Source organism: Poecilia mexicana, unplaced genomic scaffold (genome assembly GCF_051168715.1).
Source record: "Poecilia mexicana isolate PSO_F unplaced genomic scaffold, ASM5116871v1 scaffold_11, whole genome shotgun sequence".
In the NCBI taxonomy this organism is placed as follows: Eukaryota; Metazoa; Chordata; class Actinopteri; order Cyprinodontiformes; family Poeciliidae; genus Poecilia; species Poecilia mexicana.
In genome coordinates this window covers 1,221,831-1,239,953 of record NW_028263380.1, presented here as the reverse complement: position 1 = coordinate 1,239,953, position 18,123 = coordinate 1,221,831, and the positions used below count along the sequence as shown (strand labels likewise).

The 18,123-nt window shown below is 38.4% G+C and overlaps 1 protein-coding gene and 1 pseudogene across 2 annotated transcripts; both read left to right on the top strand.

Moving 5' to 3' along the window:
* The first annotated feature begins 272 nt into the window (after positions 1 to 272).
* On the top strand, positions 273 to 11,194 carry tpm3 (tropomyosin 3). Of its 2 annotated transcripts, XM_015011325.2 has the most exons (10): positions 274 to 492; positions 1,535 to 1,660; positions 3,306 to 3,439; positions 4,965 to 5,082; positions 5,506 to 5,576; positions 6,748 to 6,823; positions 7,490 to 7,552; positions 7,713 to 7,782; positions 10,581 to 10,659; positions 11,031 to 11,194. In XM_015011325.2, exons 1-10 carry the CDS (start codon positions 379 to 381, stop codon positions 11,032 to 11,034), a joined length of 855 nt encoding a protein of 284 aa, XP_014866811.1. In that variant the 5' UTR covers positions 274 to 378; the 3' UTR covers positions 11,035 to 11,194. The 2 variants fall into 2 exon arrangements, with proteins under 2 accessions (XP_087866169.1, XP_014866811.1); XM_088010043.1 differs by lacking the exon at positions 11,031 to 11,194 and having other exon boundaries at positions 273 to 492; positions 10,581 to 10,663.
* An 843-nt stretch (positions 11,195 to 12,037) lies between these two features.
* LOC148156346 (radial spoke head protein 3 homolog B pseudogene) lies at positions 12,038 to 18,102 on the top strand (annotated as a pseudogene).
* Positions 18,103 to 18,123: the final 21 nt, after the last annotated feature.

Below are 18,123 nucleotides of genomic sequence, written 5' to 3'. Positions count from 1 at the left end.
ATGTGGGTTCTTTTCAGAGGTCATGTAAATAATAAATGAATTGTATTTTGAATGTGAATGTTCTAACCTAATTTTTTTGTGTGATTTTTAGCCTAATTTTAGCCATACATAGTTTACACCCAAACTTAATGAACTGCTCCTGACTGACCTCATCAGACAGAGAGACAACTGTAGACTCCCAACTGTTGTCTCTCGTTATAGCCCAATGAGTAGGTGGAGGGGCTTTGTAATGGGAGGGTCTCAGTGTCTGTCATATAAATGAGCTGCTGTTCTCTTAGTGTTTGGTTTGTCCTCTAGTTCGCCAGACCACCAGGTCCACACCTTGCAGAAATCTGACTTTATCTTTGTTCAGTCTGCAAACATCCCCCAACAGCAAACATGGAAGCCATCAAAAAAAAGATGCTTATGCTGAAGTTGGACAAGGAGAATGCATTGGACCGGGCTGAGCAAGCTGAGGCAGACAAGAAAGGAGCCGAGGAGAGGAGCAAACAGGTCTGCCATGGAACACACACACACACACACACACACACACACACACACACACACACGCACACACACACACACACACACACACACACACACACACACACACACACACACACACACACACACACACACACACACACAGTCTTTCTATCTTCACAGGGACCTTGTATTGACTTCCATTCATTTTTCCTTCTTTCCTACAGCCTAACCCTGACACCTACCCTAAACTTAACTAGTACCAGTTCACACCTTAGTCCTAAACCTAACTTCTAAACCAAAAACAGCACTGCTTCTTATGGGGCCAGAGCTTTGGGTCAGTCATTCACCACAACATAATACTTGTTGGAAAAATGGTCCACACACACATACGCACATACACAGTAAAATAGGTACTCTTTATGGGACTGGGTGAGTTTCCCTGAACAGTTTTACATAGAAATGTCTACATGAGTATTGATTGTTTTGATTGTCTAATTTACAAGTTGAACTTGAAGTCATTCTATATTTGGATCTATCTTTTTAAATTTTCTCAACAGACCTGAAAGTTTCACCTGGACTTGGTCTGCCTGTAGTTTCAGAATCTGTCTTTAGAAATGTAGATTTATGCTTTTGATCTACTGTCTGTTTTTATCTTCGTACTGGGAAAAAAAAATCTTATTTTATTTAATAGTAAAAAACCTAAACATGACTCACAGACAACAAAATGGCTCCAACAGAGGCTAAAACTTGTGGTTAAGTAGAAACACTTGGGCTTGAATGGGTTTAGTGACAATTTCAGAATGTAGTGCTAGAAAATAAGAACATTTTTTTTTACTTTAAAAAAATGTAATGCAGATTAATTGTAAATATATATTATACATATGTATTATATTTAGAACACTTTCTTAAAGTGGCCATTCTGTGGAATCAGGTTTGTTCCCTAACAAGGATCAGAGAAATTTCTAAACAGAAATCAATAAATGTTCTTTTAGTTTAAAAAGTTTAAGTCAGTATAATTTTATACATGGTTGCAGTGCTTCTGATCCTTTGTGGTCTTTTACACCATCAGCATGAAGACGAACTTCTGCAGATGCAAAAGAAGCTGAAGGGGACGGAAGATGAGCTTGATAAATATTCAGAAGCCCTGAAGGATGCCCAGGAGAAGCTGGAGGTTGCTGATAAAAAGGCTGCTGATGTGAGTGACACACCTCTGAAAGAGAAGCCATGCTACACACACTCAGACATGTTCAGAGGGCATTTTCTCTTCTTTGACCAGAAGGAATTGAATATGGACCTGGTTTCAGTTAGCTCAATAAAAATTATTTTTGCTTGTTCATTAAGTTTAATAAGTTTAACTGAGATCAAATATGCCATGTGTTTTGGATTTGTGTAGACAAATTTAAAACACATGACAGCATATGAAAATACACAAAGTACGACAAGGCACTACGTTACAAGATATCTTCATTAATTTCAGTCATTAATTACTCTGAAATTGGAATCATTAAGTTTTAGTGACTTCAGTAGCATAATGCTTATTTACACTGTGTTCTGTAGCAGCAGTTACATTTACCCTGACTTCCAGTTTAGAGTTCTGCCTGGAGAAAGAACAGCTGTAAACTGACAGACACACGGCATATACAGTAACACATTACTGTACTTCATGCCATAAAACTGACAGTAACAACTGTTTTTGCTTTAGAAGGAATATGTATTTTATTATTCTAATAAAGCAACTTTAATTGTGTTTAATGTTGGATGTGTGGTGTAGAGTGGAAAACTAAACTGCTTCTACTGCTTCAGTGAGATGTAGGCTGACGTTCTGAGTCATGAAGAGGCAGATAGTCCTGGGGATTCAGAACATCATCAGTTGCCTAATCTTATATTCATTTAGTTTTGATGTCAACATGCATTTGAGGACCTCACTGTGTGCAACCTTGAATGTGTTCAGTGCAAACTGAGCTCATCTGATTTCTTTTCTCTCTGTCACATTCCATTCTCATGGTGCCCTGAATGGAACGCTCACAGCTGTTGGGAGGATTCAGACTCCTATTTTGACTCTGATGTCACCTGCTTAGCCTTGACAATGGCTCATGTCCATTTTTGGGGCTCTCCCCCTGGCTCCCAGGTCACTGTTCAGGAACTACTACCCTCTTTTTTAAGGCAAATATTATCATACTCATTTTGTGTTGCTCTGTTGGTTCAAAGAGAAAAATAATTATTATCTCAGAGAATTTTTCTGCGTTACTTAAAGTATGCTTAGCAGTTGTCTGACACTATGTGCTCTCAATGGAGTCCTATTCAGCCACAGATGGATGAATGGGTCATTCTTGTTTCTTCACTCTGTTATCTATGTTTAATCAAAACCAGAAAAGAAATACAAAAACGTTTTTACTTCAGGACTCTGTTCTTCTGTGGCTGAATGAATCCTGACTCACTACTGAACAATTTGTCAGTGTCTCTATATAGACGAAACAGCTGTCACCCAGGCAAATACCTGCAGAGCACATACAGTTCACACTGTTTAGCTAACAAGCTAACAGTTCTTCCACAGGAAATATAGAAGCAAGCAATTTTTATTTCAATAATTGTCTCAATTAATTTGTCCAAATATCTTGCCATTTACTTTGGATATTTTTTGGTTAAATTTTTTTTTGTATGACTAAAGCCACAACAGAAGCTACATCTCCACTTGTCACAGAGAGATCCAGATTTTAAATCTATGTTTCGAAACTAAAAACTTGTCAGAAAGAAAAACTTTTGGTGCATCAGTCTTTTGCAGTTGATATTGGTCATGTTTCTTGTTTGAATGAATCCACACCATGTTTGTCTGGACGCAGGCCGAGGCAGAGGTGGCTTCCCTGAACAGACGCATCCAGCTTGTGGAGGAGGAGTTGGACAGAGCGCAGGAGAGACTAGCAACAGCCCTGCAGAAACTGGAAGAAGCTGAAAAAGCCGCTGATGAGAGCGAGAGGTGACTTCTAACTGGACTTGCAACAAACTTTTTTTCCCCCTTTGGTTATGTATTAGCAAAAAATACAAGAGTTGTATTTTAATTCCTGTGGCAGACATAGTTCCCATAGTTCAATTCACAACAAATGTCATCTCAAGTCACTTAAAAAAAATCATTTCAAATCAGTCACAAACTTTCCAGCTGATCCTAGTTTTCAGACAGTAGAGTAAACTTAGTTAATCATACAGAGCAGTATAAAAGTTTCTCAGAAAACGTAGCAGATTGCATCATTCACTCCTCTGGGACAAGCATGTAGCAATACTGTTTAAGTATGCTTAGCAGTATACTTAAACAGTATGCTAATACTTAAACAGTACACTGTTTAAGTATACACAAGCAAGCGATTTTAATAATCGCTTGCTTGTGTTGTGTTGTTGACTTTACAGCAATCCCTCATTCTGAGCTCCTAAACCCATCAAGACGTTCAACGTCTTCATTCCAAACTCTTCAGTCATAAATAAATCTATAGGGTTTGATAGAAACAAAAACAAGCAACATATATAGAGGCCACACTTTTCTACTGCAAAAACATAGCAGATTTCCTGCTCATGATCTGGTGGGTGGTCCAGTGAAGACCACATCTCTCTAAATTCAAACTCCTGGCTGTAAAACCTGAGTCTCTTTCATTTTAAGTAGGTGCTTGGTTGAGTCAGCCTGTGGATTCACATTAACGAGGGGCCGTATGGAGTTGTGTTTTCATAATATTTTGTGGTAATTATTGCAGTAACAGTAAAATTAATTTATGAAACGACAATGGTGCTTACAGCCAGACCCTCACAAACTCTACTCTAGAGATAACACTCACTCTTTGTAAAACAGTTTTCTTCTGCATGTCATTTACAATAAATAATGCAATTGTCCATCTAGGTTGTATACAGAAGTTGTAATAAATATACAAATATTTTAATACTTATTGAAAAACAACAGCAAACAAAAATAATTCACAACGCAAAACTGGACAGTAGTTATTTGAGGTTTGAAAACATTATCAATTAATTTCTTATCACACTATTTTTTCCCCGCTAATGATAAAAGTTGTAACTTTACATCCTTAACTCAAAAACAAACACATACCATGGGTCCATTCAGAAAATATTTAGGTGGAACCATAAGATTATTTAAAGCAGCATTTTCTAATCGTTGGACTATGAAGTCATCGACTCTGTGTCAATAGGATCAGAGTCCAGAGGTCATGTTATTTTGTCTCTCGTTGAATTCCTAATTTCTGCCTTAATTTTTTTTCTTTGTCAGCTGCTTCATTTTTGGGGTTGAAATTCACTAAATTTGAAGTGATATGTGCAGAAATCACTTCAAACCACGAATCATACAGGACAAATATGTGGAAAGGTGCAAAATAACTGACTATCAGCCTGAACTCTGGCTCATAAGCTAGTACTGTGAAGAACCAACAACTGTTCTTAAGGGAGATAAAAAAAAATTGACAATTGTTTGTAATGAAGAAGAAATGACTGATTGTTTCTCTCAGAGGCATGAAGGTGATTGAGAACAGGGCCCTAAAGGACGAGGAGAAGATGGAACTCCAGGAGATCCAGCTGAAGGAAGCGAAACACATTGCTGAAGAAGCTGATCGCAAATACGAGGAGGTGATTCTACGACTGCAGTGTGACTGAGGGATGTTTTTCTGAACTCCATGAATTTCCTTTCAATTAGTGCTTTATTATAATCGACAACTGACAGAAAGACATGTTGGTGTTTTAATATTCAAAAATCCTCACATGTATAATGAGACCTTGAGTCTCAGGTAATTGAGCATTACCTGTGTCTGGTCAACATAACTGACCATACTGACTAGCTGATGGATGCTCTGATAACAGTGTGTAAACACTGTCTGTAATTCTGTTTGGCCTAAACAAAGCCCAAAGCTGCTTGGACATTTAAGTAATTAAATTTCCATCCTATGGTTAGTCACTCCTTTTGCGTGTTTGACTTGGTGCTTAACTGAGTGAGTGAAATGTGTTTGAAAGTTTCCTGTAAAACAAGCTAACTCTGTACATGCGTTTTTCTAGGTGGCTCGTAAGCTGGTGATCGTAGAAGGAGAGTTGGAACGGACTGAGGAGAGAGCAGAGCTGGCTGAGGCGTGAGTGTCTCACTATAATACGTAGGAAATATAACTATTAATGCAGCAGTTCAGGCAGGGCCCAGGTGACACACATATTTGGTTAACACATAATTCATTTATTTCGAAATGTTCAGGATCAGCCAGCGGTGACTGATGTAGTCTTGACCTTTTGTTTATGACATTCAGAATCGTATGCAGTGAAAATGTATCAGGTGATGGAGAGAGCAGCTAATGGTTTTGGTTGCATTGCTCCCTTGTCAAAATCAGTCACATAACCAAATCTCCAACTGTTTTTCTCCTAAGGTAAAGGAGGTAAAAGGTTTAGGAAACCCAGACATTCCTCCTGCCAGCAATGTTTTTCACCATATTCCAGGATATCCCAAAGCATTCCCAGGCCAGAGGAGGCTTATTGTCTCCTCCAGTTAGTTCAGAGTCAGTCTTTCCAGTGGGACATGTCCTCCAAAGGGAGATGTGCAGGAGGCATTAAAATCAGATACCTGATAAGATCAGCTAACTTCTTTTAATGCAGAGAAATGGCACAGCCATTTGTGGAGGAGGTTTTTTATTGCTTCTTTGGTTTTAGCTATAGCAGGCTCTATAATGGTGCTTGCTGCACCTCCTCCAGTGGAGCCAGCTTCATCCCCACAACTGACTCTGTCTTTCTTATGAGTTTGTTGAGTCTGTTTGAGTCACATCACATGCAATGTGATGTGCATTAAAATGGTTTATATATATTTATAACAGTAGTATGTGTTTTTCATAGATCTTGTCTTCACCTCATAAATATTTTTTTTCTTTGAACTGCAGTAAAGTTCTGCAAAGCTCTGACATTCTCAGAATAAGATCCTGTTCAGACTAAAGCATTGCCCTGAGAGACAATTTCCTGACTAACTTGAAAGATACATAGCCTCTGCTTCACTGTCTGTCATAAAATGCAGATATCTGGCACTGACACTGATTTGTTTAGATAGTTTGTTCTCTTTTTTCCTTATGTCTGGAAGCCATTTTGTCAGCAAAGCTAAAGTTACAGCTAAGCGCATTTATTGTTCAGAGTCCTTTCTAAGCTTGTTGCCATAGGGACTAAATGTTAACATCTTAAAGGACTTTTTACAATATTAGTCTGAATGTGACTGATCAAACTGTTCTCTTTTGCCTCCACTAACATTATGTCCTTATTCATCAAAACCAGAAAATGTGCAGAGCTGGAGGAGGAACTGAAGAATGTCACTAACAACCTTAAGTCTCTGGAGGCACAAGCTGAGAAGGTGGGACAGCACCACCAGCTGCAGAAGCATTAGATGTGAACTCAAAGTCGAACATCAATAGCACACATACAGTCCAAATGGCTAGAATATTCTCAGGAGAATTCACAGTGAGCGAGTAGTTGGTTGATGTTGTTCTGATTCTTGCTCCCTAGTTCATATGTACTGACATAAACCAAATTTAGGATATTTGATATGCCTTGATCAACATAATGCATCTCTTTGTCTGTCTTTTGAAATTGATTATCTTTCTACCAATGGACCCATTGGGCAAATTTTGCTCACACAGTCATTATAACATTATGTTGTACTGTACCTCCAACTATTGCTTACACATGCAAATATTAACAAGAGGTAATTAAACAGAGGGAACAATAGCATTACAAACAGCATCAACATGAAATATAATTGTAATTGTTGAAATATTTCCAGCATTAAGATGTTTTTTATTTTACCACACTTATTTGTGTCGTATAGTGTAATTTCTGACTCTGAGAACCACTGTTGCAGTAGATTTGTCCCAGTATCCTATCTGGACAAGATCACAGTTCATGTCTGAAAAATAATCTATAGTGCCTATCAGTTCGACTCTAATACCGGTGGTGGATCTAGAGGGGTGAGGAATAGAAAAGTAGAGCTCAAGGTGACGGTGCTGCTCTCCCTTCACAGTATTCTCAAAAAGAGGACAAGTATGAGGAAGAAATCAAGATCCTAACTGACAAGCTGAAAGAGGTGAGCATGAAGACAGTTTTCATCAACAAATAATTTTGTTCTGATTTTAACCCAAAATACGTTTCATAAGTTGTCATTACATGTTCAGGTTTTTGTTTCTCTCACAAAGGATTTACCTCAGATATTTTGTAATCAGATTTTTCTTTCATTCTGTCCTCAGGCTGAGACCAGAGCTGAGTTTGCTGAAAGATCTGTAGCCAAGCTGGAGAAGACTATTGATGATCTGGAAGGTAGAGAATTGTCTCTTAAATTCATCATCGTGTATACTATTTAAGATCACTTGAAAAAGCGCCAATCTACCATGAAGTCTGCAGTGTTTCTCAACAATAGGGTAACCCCAGGGGTGAAAGTAGTTAGAATGTAGATATTGATTTCGTGCTATGATCCACAGCAAAGTGATCTGTATTCGTTAAGCTACTCAGACTCGACAACAACTGACAACAATGCCACTTCATGTTTTAGGATTTAACACCAAAAAACATTCAAGAATTTTGCACACAGAACAGAACATTCAGTCGGTTGCTGTAGTACGTTTTAGGCTTAATGTTTAATTAATAAATAATGCTGTGGTAGATTACTCACTATTTTTTGTTAAAATGGCTTCTACTTTACTGAATTATTTAGACATACAAACTGTAGCCCAAAAAACGCACATTTCATTAAAAAAAAACATTCTATTGCTGTCTTACCTTTATGTATCAATGAAATCCATGCACCGCTAATTCTGCACAAAAATTTCTGTTCATCCAAAGCCAAGTCTATTCTCGGCATGTCTTTTCTACTCCGTTTGAGAATCATCAAACTGTCTCGAAGCAAAACTTTCAGCTCCGGTGTTGATCTTCCTTTAGTTATTATCTCCTGCTTCAATTGAAAATCCACTTTAGAAAAAAAAAAAAACTGTTAAAGTGTAGAAATGTAGACTTTCATGTTTACGTCGGAAGAGAGGAGAAAACAAATATATCGCTGTACTTTACTTATTTACTGTATGGCTAGCTCCATGGCTAGCTCACTGTGTCTTACTCAGCAGTTGTGCAGTCACAATATCTTCGCTTCTGAGCATTTGAATGGGAAAATGTGAAAATCCAGCAATTTTGAAGAAAAAATAATCAGAATTGGTTAAGCTAAGTAAAAAATAGATACTTTATAGTACAAACCACAGGGTGAAAATAGCAATATAAATGGTTTTATTATTATATATTATTTTTCCATGATGACAGGTGAGGCTCTGCCTCACCTGCCTCCCCTGAACCGCATGTCACTGATATATATATATATTTACCGTGTAAATATATACATATATATATATATATATTTACCGTGTTTGATGTTTGTTGTAAATGACGAGGTAATTAGTCCAAGTTTGTCGTTTATTGAATGTTCAGAAACAACCTGAACAGGTGATCAACTCTAAACCACTCGCACCTTTTTACTTTCCATCTCTCTGTCATTTAAGCACACCCGTTGTCATGGCAACCTCCCGCGCTCCACAAGCCGACCAGAGATTACATTAAAAACATAACATTCAGTCCGTTACGACATTAGGTTTTCAGGTTTGATATTTATTTTGCGATCATTAATAAGCGCTCCCTGAACACAGAGGTGGTTGATTAGTTCATTTTAAACTCCTGCTCTGCTAGTTGTTTTGGTAATGGAACCGAAACTCACATATTGCTGAAACAATAATTACTGAGATTATTATTGTTGTTGGGTCATTAATTTGAACACGTTTTGTTGATTTTTGTTGTTGTTGTTCTTTAATAAAGTTACAAACATTTTGATAAGGAGTCAGAGGAGGATGTGCTGGTCTCAGCGTCCTGGTGGCGTTCAGTTTGTCACCTAAAGCCAAGATCGACTCAAAACCTTCTATGATCGACATATTGCAGCACTGCTAGCACAAAGAGTTCAGAAACAATATGAAATGGGAAAAAAGTTATTTATTAACTGATTAAGTCGTGTTTTAGATTGTTCTTGAAAAACTAATCAGTCACGGCTGATTAGTGGGCGCACTCACGGCTGCACAGTGAATCCATTGATTTTTTACAGCAGACAGCCGCTCCCCTCTCTTGCAGGTAGTGTGTACCCCCGCTAAATCTTTTAGGGTTACGCAGTACCCTACCGTACCCCCTTACTTTCACGCCTGTTTAACCCTAACCCTAATCATTGATGTGAATCCTTTAATTACTATTTTTTTTCTTTAATTTTGTTTCTTTATGCAGACTGAAAAATAGAAGCATAGAATACTTGTGAACTAATTGCTAATTACACAGTAATAAACATAAGTGTAGGTTTGCCTCAAATCAAGCACAATCTTCTAATCCTTACAATCATTTTAAAACCAATGCAGGTCTTCAAAAAATATTTATTTTTCATCAGATTTATCTAAATGTAACTTTGTTTCATAATTTCCTAATCACAATCACTCAATGATGCTTTTGCAGTCATGGAATTACAATAACCAAAAAGACAGTAATGCTGCACATGTTATAAAAACATGTAGATCTTATAAAACCATTCATTTTGCATTTCTGTAGAGAATGTGTAAAACATGTTTATGATTTGTGATTGATAGAGCAGGGTAGTCTTTTACATCTTAACCCTGAAACACCAAACATGAGATAAAACAGAAGAATTGCAAACTTTGGAAGGAGACAGACTAAACATCACTGCAGTGGTGACAGGTTAAGATGTTTGCTTAACCTTTCATGTTAGAAACAAACTCATCTAGTTTGACAAGACAAAAATGGTAAAGGAACTGGATCTATACAGTACAAAGCACTTCACACTGCAGCTGTATTCACGCTGAAACTCGGGGTGACAGAGGCACAAGAAAACTAGAACTGAACCTACAAACTTCTGATTGTACGACAGCTCCTCTCCCACTGAACCACAGGCACCCAGTGTTGAAACAAAACCCAGATCCTGTAGTTGTTTCCTGAGGATTTTGATTTCTTTGTCTGGCTACATTGTTTCTGTTTCTCTGCTCAGTTTTCATCTTTCTACACGTTGTTTGTTATGTGTGCACATACAGATGAGCTTTATGCTCAGAAGCTCAAGTACAAAGCCATCAGTGAGGAGCTGGACCACGCCCTCAATGACATGACCTCCATGTAAGTGCTGACCTGCGTGAGGTCATCAGGCCCAGCAGTCTTGTGTTGTTGCAACTTTTGATTTAAATAGCAGGCAAAATTGCAAGCCGTCTTTTTTTGCTTGCATGTACCTGAGGATGATAGCCTAAATCGACTACTTTCACAATAGTCTGTTAGTTTACGTTTAGAAAAATATTACTGAAACCATGCATTTTAAATTTAAGTAGTTAGAACATCAACAAAAAATACAATTTCTTCTTAATAAAGATAAAACCAGAACTGCTGGACAGGACTACACCAAGAACACCACAAAATCTGGACTAAAGCTATTCTTTATTCTGTTCTGATGAGGTACATTAAGTTTTCATGGTTGAATACTTTTTGTATTTCAGCTAAGTGAATCTTAACCTGGGCAAGCTCCGGATCTTCTTCGTCCTCCCTCTACACCCTCATCACCTGGTGGCTCCTGTGGTGCCACTGCCATTGGTCTCTGTTTGAATGAAAATGATGTACAATCTGTTTTTACCAGTATCTCTGGAATGAACAAAGAAAACAGGCTCTGAGTCAGCGTATTTGTGTTTTAACTACTCAAGCTGTACTTTGTATGTAGTTGAGCTCTAAATTATTAACCATAGTTAACAGTTTTCATTTGTCTCAAAAATCTGTACATAAGAGGCATCTCTCAGATGAGAAGAAAGCAATGTAAAAGCAGCATCAAGTTTTACTATATGTTGGCTATCATATCTCAAAAATTTATAGAAAACATTTTATTGGCATGACAGCAATCAAACCCTTCTTACATATGCTAATTAGTTTTCTGCATAGTAACACTAATATTGTCACAATTTATCTGAATACCAAGTCTTTGAGCCTCTTCACCATCACCCTAATCATTCGCTCCCTCTACAGATTCTCTATCAAATCCAAGATGGCACTCCAGTTGGGCATTCGAAAACACAATTGCTTTCAAACAATAAAAACTTGAGGGTGAAATTAAGTTAATTTAACTACTTGAATTTGTTTAAACCTAAATCCTTTTGAGGCATGACTAATTTTGAGCTGAACTAGTTTTTATTTCTCATTGTTCAGATTCACCAAAGTGACAAAAATCTCAACACAGCTGCTTTTAGGGAAGTTCCTTTAGAACAGCTCTGTGTGAATTACAAGCAGGCTTGCAGTCATTTTTTCTCAACTAAAACTGAGGTGAATGTACTTTAGCTCTAGAACCATTTTAATTCCAAAGTAAAGGGGTGATCTACATTCATGGCTGAAAGTTTTGTTTTGCAAACTTTGTGGCTTCATGGTTTGTGGTAGAAAAAAAAACATTATTTTGTTTTTGTGCAGAATGTTAAGGTGCTTATTGACTCATTCTCATACTTTTACTGTGAAACAAGTGTACATTATTACTCACTGTTTACTGAGGACTGCTGAAGCTACAGGCTAGTCCTGCCACCAGTGCAGAGCTTGCTCAACTTCTAATGTGAGCACATCTGCCTCCACTGACTGGCAGAAATGTGTTGGTAGCAAGAAATCACGTTGTCCAAAAAAACCTTTAACAATCTAAAATTCTGCAGGAAGAACAAGGATGTTCTTTTTGCAGAATTGATGCATTTGCTGGTATTTTCCATAAATCCAGATGATCATTTTTAGATATCTGTCCTTGTGATAAGGCATCCAGATTAGGGGTGGGTAGAATTTTATCATAATATTTTGTATTACTACTGTGATGATAAACTACTGATTACTTATTTAGGTAACTGCACAGCACATCATTCATAGCAACAAAAACATAAGCGCTGCTCTTGAAAAACATTCCTATTTAGAATAGGAATGTTTCTTTATGAATGCCACATCCATGAAGAAGGGTGAGTTATTTCATTAAACTGCACATACAAACCTTTCTGATTTTTATTAATAGTTCAAAAAACACAGGAGAACATAGTAAAATTTAAAATTCCTATCATGACAAGAAATTTTTGACAATAAATGATAACAAAATAACTGCTCACCCCTAATCCAGATATAATCCACAAGCAGGATTGGTTCTCATCCAAAGAAATGGGCTTACTTACAAATCTGCCCAAACATGCTTCAATGCGCAAGAGTGATACCAGAATTTCCAAAACCAACTTTTTCCAAAAATGCAGACATCATTTTGTGATGATCTATGTGTGTTCCAGTTAGATGAGGATGAAGTAGCATTTTGGGATATATGATAAAGAAGCTTCTTACATCTTAGCTTCTGAGAGAAATGCAGTCAGTTTAAAAAGCATCTGGATAAGTAGAACCCAGCAAGCGATGATCAAGTCCAAGCTCAACTACAAGACCTGGTCACTGCCAATCAGGACTTGCCTGATTGGCAGTGATTTAACAGCAAGTTAAAATGAAGACGTATCAACAATGTAAAAACTTACTTTTGCGATTCCTGTATTTGCTTATAAAAGCATCTAAAACAAATGGTGTCTCTCTTAAATACAGAAAGCTGAAGCCATAAAACAAAACATATCTGTTTCCAACAAAATATATGGAAATGGGATATAAAGTGGACTCAACACTCTGAGGTGAAAAAACAGTTAATACAAGCTTAACAAAAGAAATGTGAGCACAGAGATCCAACAAAACTTTAAATAAACACCAAAAGACTAAAATGAAACAACACAGAGTGATAGCTGATCATAAAAAGACTGAGGCTGGTGCTGACAGAGATGACTGCAGAATCAGCCTAGAGTTGGTGGTAAGAACGCCACTTGGAGGGCAAAGAAGACAACTGAGAGTATCTAATAATGGTGTTGAAAAAAGTTCTAATTCATTACATTGCAGATGGAGTGAAGCATTTTCAAAATTTATTTATTGCAATTTTTGTACTTATGGCTTGCACATAATGAAAACCCAAAATTAAATTTCTCATAAAAAGGGAACATTATATGAGGTCCATACAAAAGGATATTTGAAACAGGAATGTCAGGGTTCTGAAATGGTGGTTCATATCTGTGGGCCAGTATTTGGTTTGGACTCCTTTTGCATGACTTACTGCGTTAATGCACCGTGGCATGGAGGACATAGCTTGTGGCTCTGCGTAGGTGTGATTAACTGCCTCGTTGGGTCGGCTGCCTTTCATCTTCCTCATTACAACAGCCCAGAGATTTTCTAGAATCTACAGGGTTAAAGGTCAGGAGATTTTATTGGCTAGTCAAGAGCAGGAACTCCATGGTCACTGAAGCAGCTGTTGGTGCCTTTGGCAGTGTCTGCTGATACAAACTCCTGCAGGAATATGAAATCAACATCTCCATACAGTCTGTCAGCAGACAGACTCTGAACTTAAGCAAGCCCAGTGGACCAGAACCAGCTGATGACATGGTGATCCAAACCATCACTGACTGTGGAAACTTCACACTGGACTCTTAAGCAACACAGATTCTGTGCTTCCCCACTCTTTCTCCGGATTCCGAGACCTTGATCTTTAAAGAAAATTCTAATTTTACTTTAGATAGAAGAAGACTGAACAACTGAGGTCTCATCCAGTCCAGGGCTTTTCATCCTCAGTCTTGGTAAAACATGGTTCGTTTGCTACAAACCACTATCTAGCTCCTTCTGTATTTGATCATCAGCCACCAAGCACAAAATGTCTGAACCTCTATCCTGAACTACGGTTTTGATTTCAGTCTGAACATTTTCTTGAAACTTGAAATATGTTTAGTCACTGTTAGTATTTTTAAAAATGTGGGGTTGATTCCTGTAACAAGAGTTGCTCTGGTGTCTCAACCAGTAACATAATCCCATAGCCAGTGAGTGACCGGCAGTCTTTTGGCATGGCATTTTCAGCTTAACTCTGCTGGCTGAGTAGATACTAAAAAAGTGTTGATACCAAATATAAGTACCTTATGGAAAACATTAAAAATCGAGTCAAACTGAGTTGTGGAAAAGGAGTTTAAGGGGCCTGCCCAACCTAATAGTCTCTAACTATAATCTTCCCTCCAACAAACTATAGATTTGACACAATGCAATGAGACTGTCCTTCACCTGTACCTGCTAAACCCAGACACATCCATCCATTTTCTATACACCCTTGTCCCTAGTGGGGTCGGGAGGGTTGCTGGTGCCTATCTCCAGCTAACATTCCAGGTGAGAGGCGGGGTACACCCTGGACAGGTCGCCAGTCTGTTGCAGGGCAACACAGAGACAGACAACCATTCACACACACACCCCAATTAACTTCCTTCTGCTGGACAAGAAGGAGAGAGACCAATTAACCTGACAGTCATGTTTTTGGACTGTGGAAGGAACCCACTATGCACAGGGAGAACATGCAAACTCCATGCAGAAAGGCCCCGGGCTGGGAATCGAACCCAGAACATTCTTGCTGCAAGGCAACAGCTCTATGAACTGCGCCATTGTGCAACTCTCAGACACATCCAGAGATCGATAATTTGTCTTTATGGAGAACACATTTCAATTGCTTTAGAGTCCAGTGGAAGTGTGCTTTGCATTAATGTATCCAAAACTTTGCATTGCACTTGATCATTGAAGCTTTCAATTCACTATCCTTGAGTTCATCTGAAGAGCACATGAAGTTTGGAGTTCTGTAACTGCTGACCTCTGACCAGCATCCTCTGCTCCCTCTCCCTGGTTTTCTTGCTCTACCCACTGAGTGGCTCAGTTGCTGTTTTTCCCAAATAATTCCATTTTGTTATGATCCCACTAATTTCTGACAGAAAATGTAATTGCTGGACAGGTGATATCCCATCATGGTATCCCTGATGGGATTCACTGACATCCTGAGTTTATTCACAAATGCTGGTCTCTTTCAACCACCATGTAGACACACAATCAGGGCTGAATTTTTCTATTATGTTCAATGTACTTTATGCTAGAAAAAGGAGATTTAAAGGCAATTCAATCAGTGCTTAAATACCTCACAACTTAATGAACCATAGCAGTAGCAAATTTATTTTGGTGACAAGTTGTACCTAAACATTGTGATAGGAATTTAGTAGAAGAAGACATTTGTGTAACTGGACAGACAACTTTACTCGCCAGGTGTCGGCGCCAATTTGAACCGAATCTCGGTAAATAAAATTTGGAGCAGCTTCCGATCCATTGCTTTCCATCTTTACTGCCCCAGAGAACCAAACGGGATGTTCACCTACTCAAGTCACCCCAAACCTGTGGAGATCCGCAAATACAGAGATCTGCCCAACCCGAGTCAGCTACAGTATGGAAACATTATGTATGATTGTCGGGTCATCAGAGGAAATCTCCACGACCAGCAGGTCACTTCAAAAAATAATCAATCAGACCCTGGTATCCAGCAAAGACCGCAGGCATACAGAAGGAGAGCTATTGCTCGAAAACAGGCCAAGGAACAGTTAAAACCAAGACTCCTGAAGCAATACATGGCAGACAACATGTTGTACAAACAGACTCTTTCCTTGAGGAGCTGAGCAATATCATTCAAGTTAGTGAGATTGATTGTCAGACCGATGAGTTCCTGGATAAACCATCAACGCCGCTCTTTGTCCCTGCCAAATCTGGGGTAGATGTTGAAATGCAGATAGAGGAGGGGGATCTGTTTGACTTTGACCTGGAGGTGCAACCTGTGTTGGAGGCTCTGGTTGGAAAGACGATTGAACAGTCCCTGCTGGAAGTGATGGAGGAGGAGGAACTGACCTGCCTGAGGACCCAGCAGAGGGTCTTCCAAGAGCTCCAAAACAACAAGCTGGCAGAGGTACAGCGTCTGGAGGAGCAGGAGTGACGCGACCGAGAGGAGAAAGAGCACAGAGTTGCCCAGCAGAAGGAAGTGCTAAAGAAGGAGCAGGAAACTGCAGAGAAGATCGCCGCCCGGGTGTTCAGCCAGCAGTACTTGGCTGGACTCCTCTCTGCAGTCTTCTCTCTCAGAAAGCACAGCTACTTCTATGACCCTGTGGAGAAAGATATTTCAGTGAATTTCCTCCCATGGCTCATGACTGAGGTCAACAACCAATTAGACAAGAGATACCCAGCAAGAGAAGTGTTGGACAACATCATCTATGAAGTCACTGAGAAAAGACTGGAGGAGTTTAAGCATCTCAAGTCAGGTCAGAACTGCTGTGACTCATGAAAAGATCACCTGATCAGCAAATGTTCCATCAGAAATAAGTCATAAAAAAGTAAAAAAAAAAAAAAATTGTGTAACTGGAATTCTCACTTGCTGTATAGAGTGTAGAATTTTTGGAACATGAATTGAAGTGAATTTAACTTGATTAGAGACAGCACTATCACTTTGGTGTTAGTACTGTTTTAACAAATTCTTATTTTTGGTTTCTGAGTGGAAACCAGAAAAGGAAAAGTTATCAGAATAACTGGTTTGAATTTCACAAATTTAGTTGACTTGGTACAACTAAACAATTTGAGATTTGATTTAAGCTCCTTTTAGTTGTTAAACTTAATCCATAAATTTGCCCACATTTGTGGATTAATATCCATCCATATTAAATAAATTCTGGATGGATGATTGGTTTTATTCTGGCCAATAAAACAGTCAGAATGTTTTATTGGTTGCATTCTGTCTGTTGTATCTGTCTCCAGTCATGGTGGACTGTAATACACTGTAGAGATTCACAAAAAAATGAACTTAATAGTCAGCAGGTCATTGTGAAACATTGTCTGAATCAAATTTCCCACCTTTGTACTTACTTCTGAAACACACCCTGCCATACTTACACATTTTAACCCATCATAGGGCCTGGTTACTGTTTACAAGACAAATAGGAGACTTCAGCTCTGCAAACATCAGTGGTCATTGCTGTCAGTATCCTGTTCTTTAAGACACTGAATACATAAAAGTCAGTTTAGATGACAGTCAGACAGGATCATACCTTTAATCTTTAATTTTATCTCTCGACAAAATAAGAAAATGCTGGCAGTAAATTTGGGCAAAAAATCTGATATAGTGTAATAATAAAGATTATTAGTTTACATCTTTATGAACTCATAAATTTGGTCATGAGGGTGATTTCTTAGTGTAGAGTCCACATATTCCTTGGTATGAACTGTAATTGCAGATGAGGCAGGCAGGCCGTTACATTCTTGCTGCCAAATTACTTTTCAGCTTAACAACAAATACTTTGACTCCTTGGGCTGTGATGGTCAAAGCCTCCAAAGTCAATAAAAGTCAGGCTTTCCACCTGTTTGTACAGAGACCGGAGTGAGCTGTGTGAACTAAGTCAGAAAAGCAGACAAAGAATGTGGTCCTGCCAGTTCCCTTCTCTCTGTTTTCTGTCTCAGCCTGTCTCCATCTCCCTTTTTATGAGAAAACCTACAAGCTCAACTTTTAGATATTAGGACAGCAGTTGGAATTAATTTGGCTCTGTAAAGTTGCTCAAGATGTATGTCAAACAGTAAGAAGAGAAGGGAAATACCAGCCCAAACTTGCAGGCAGTCTTCATGTAAAAAATGCAAAATCTTCACTAAAGACTTCCAGATGTTGACTGAGTCATGTATTGACTG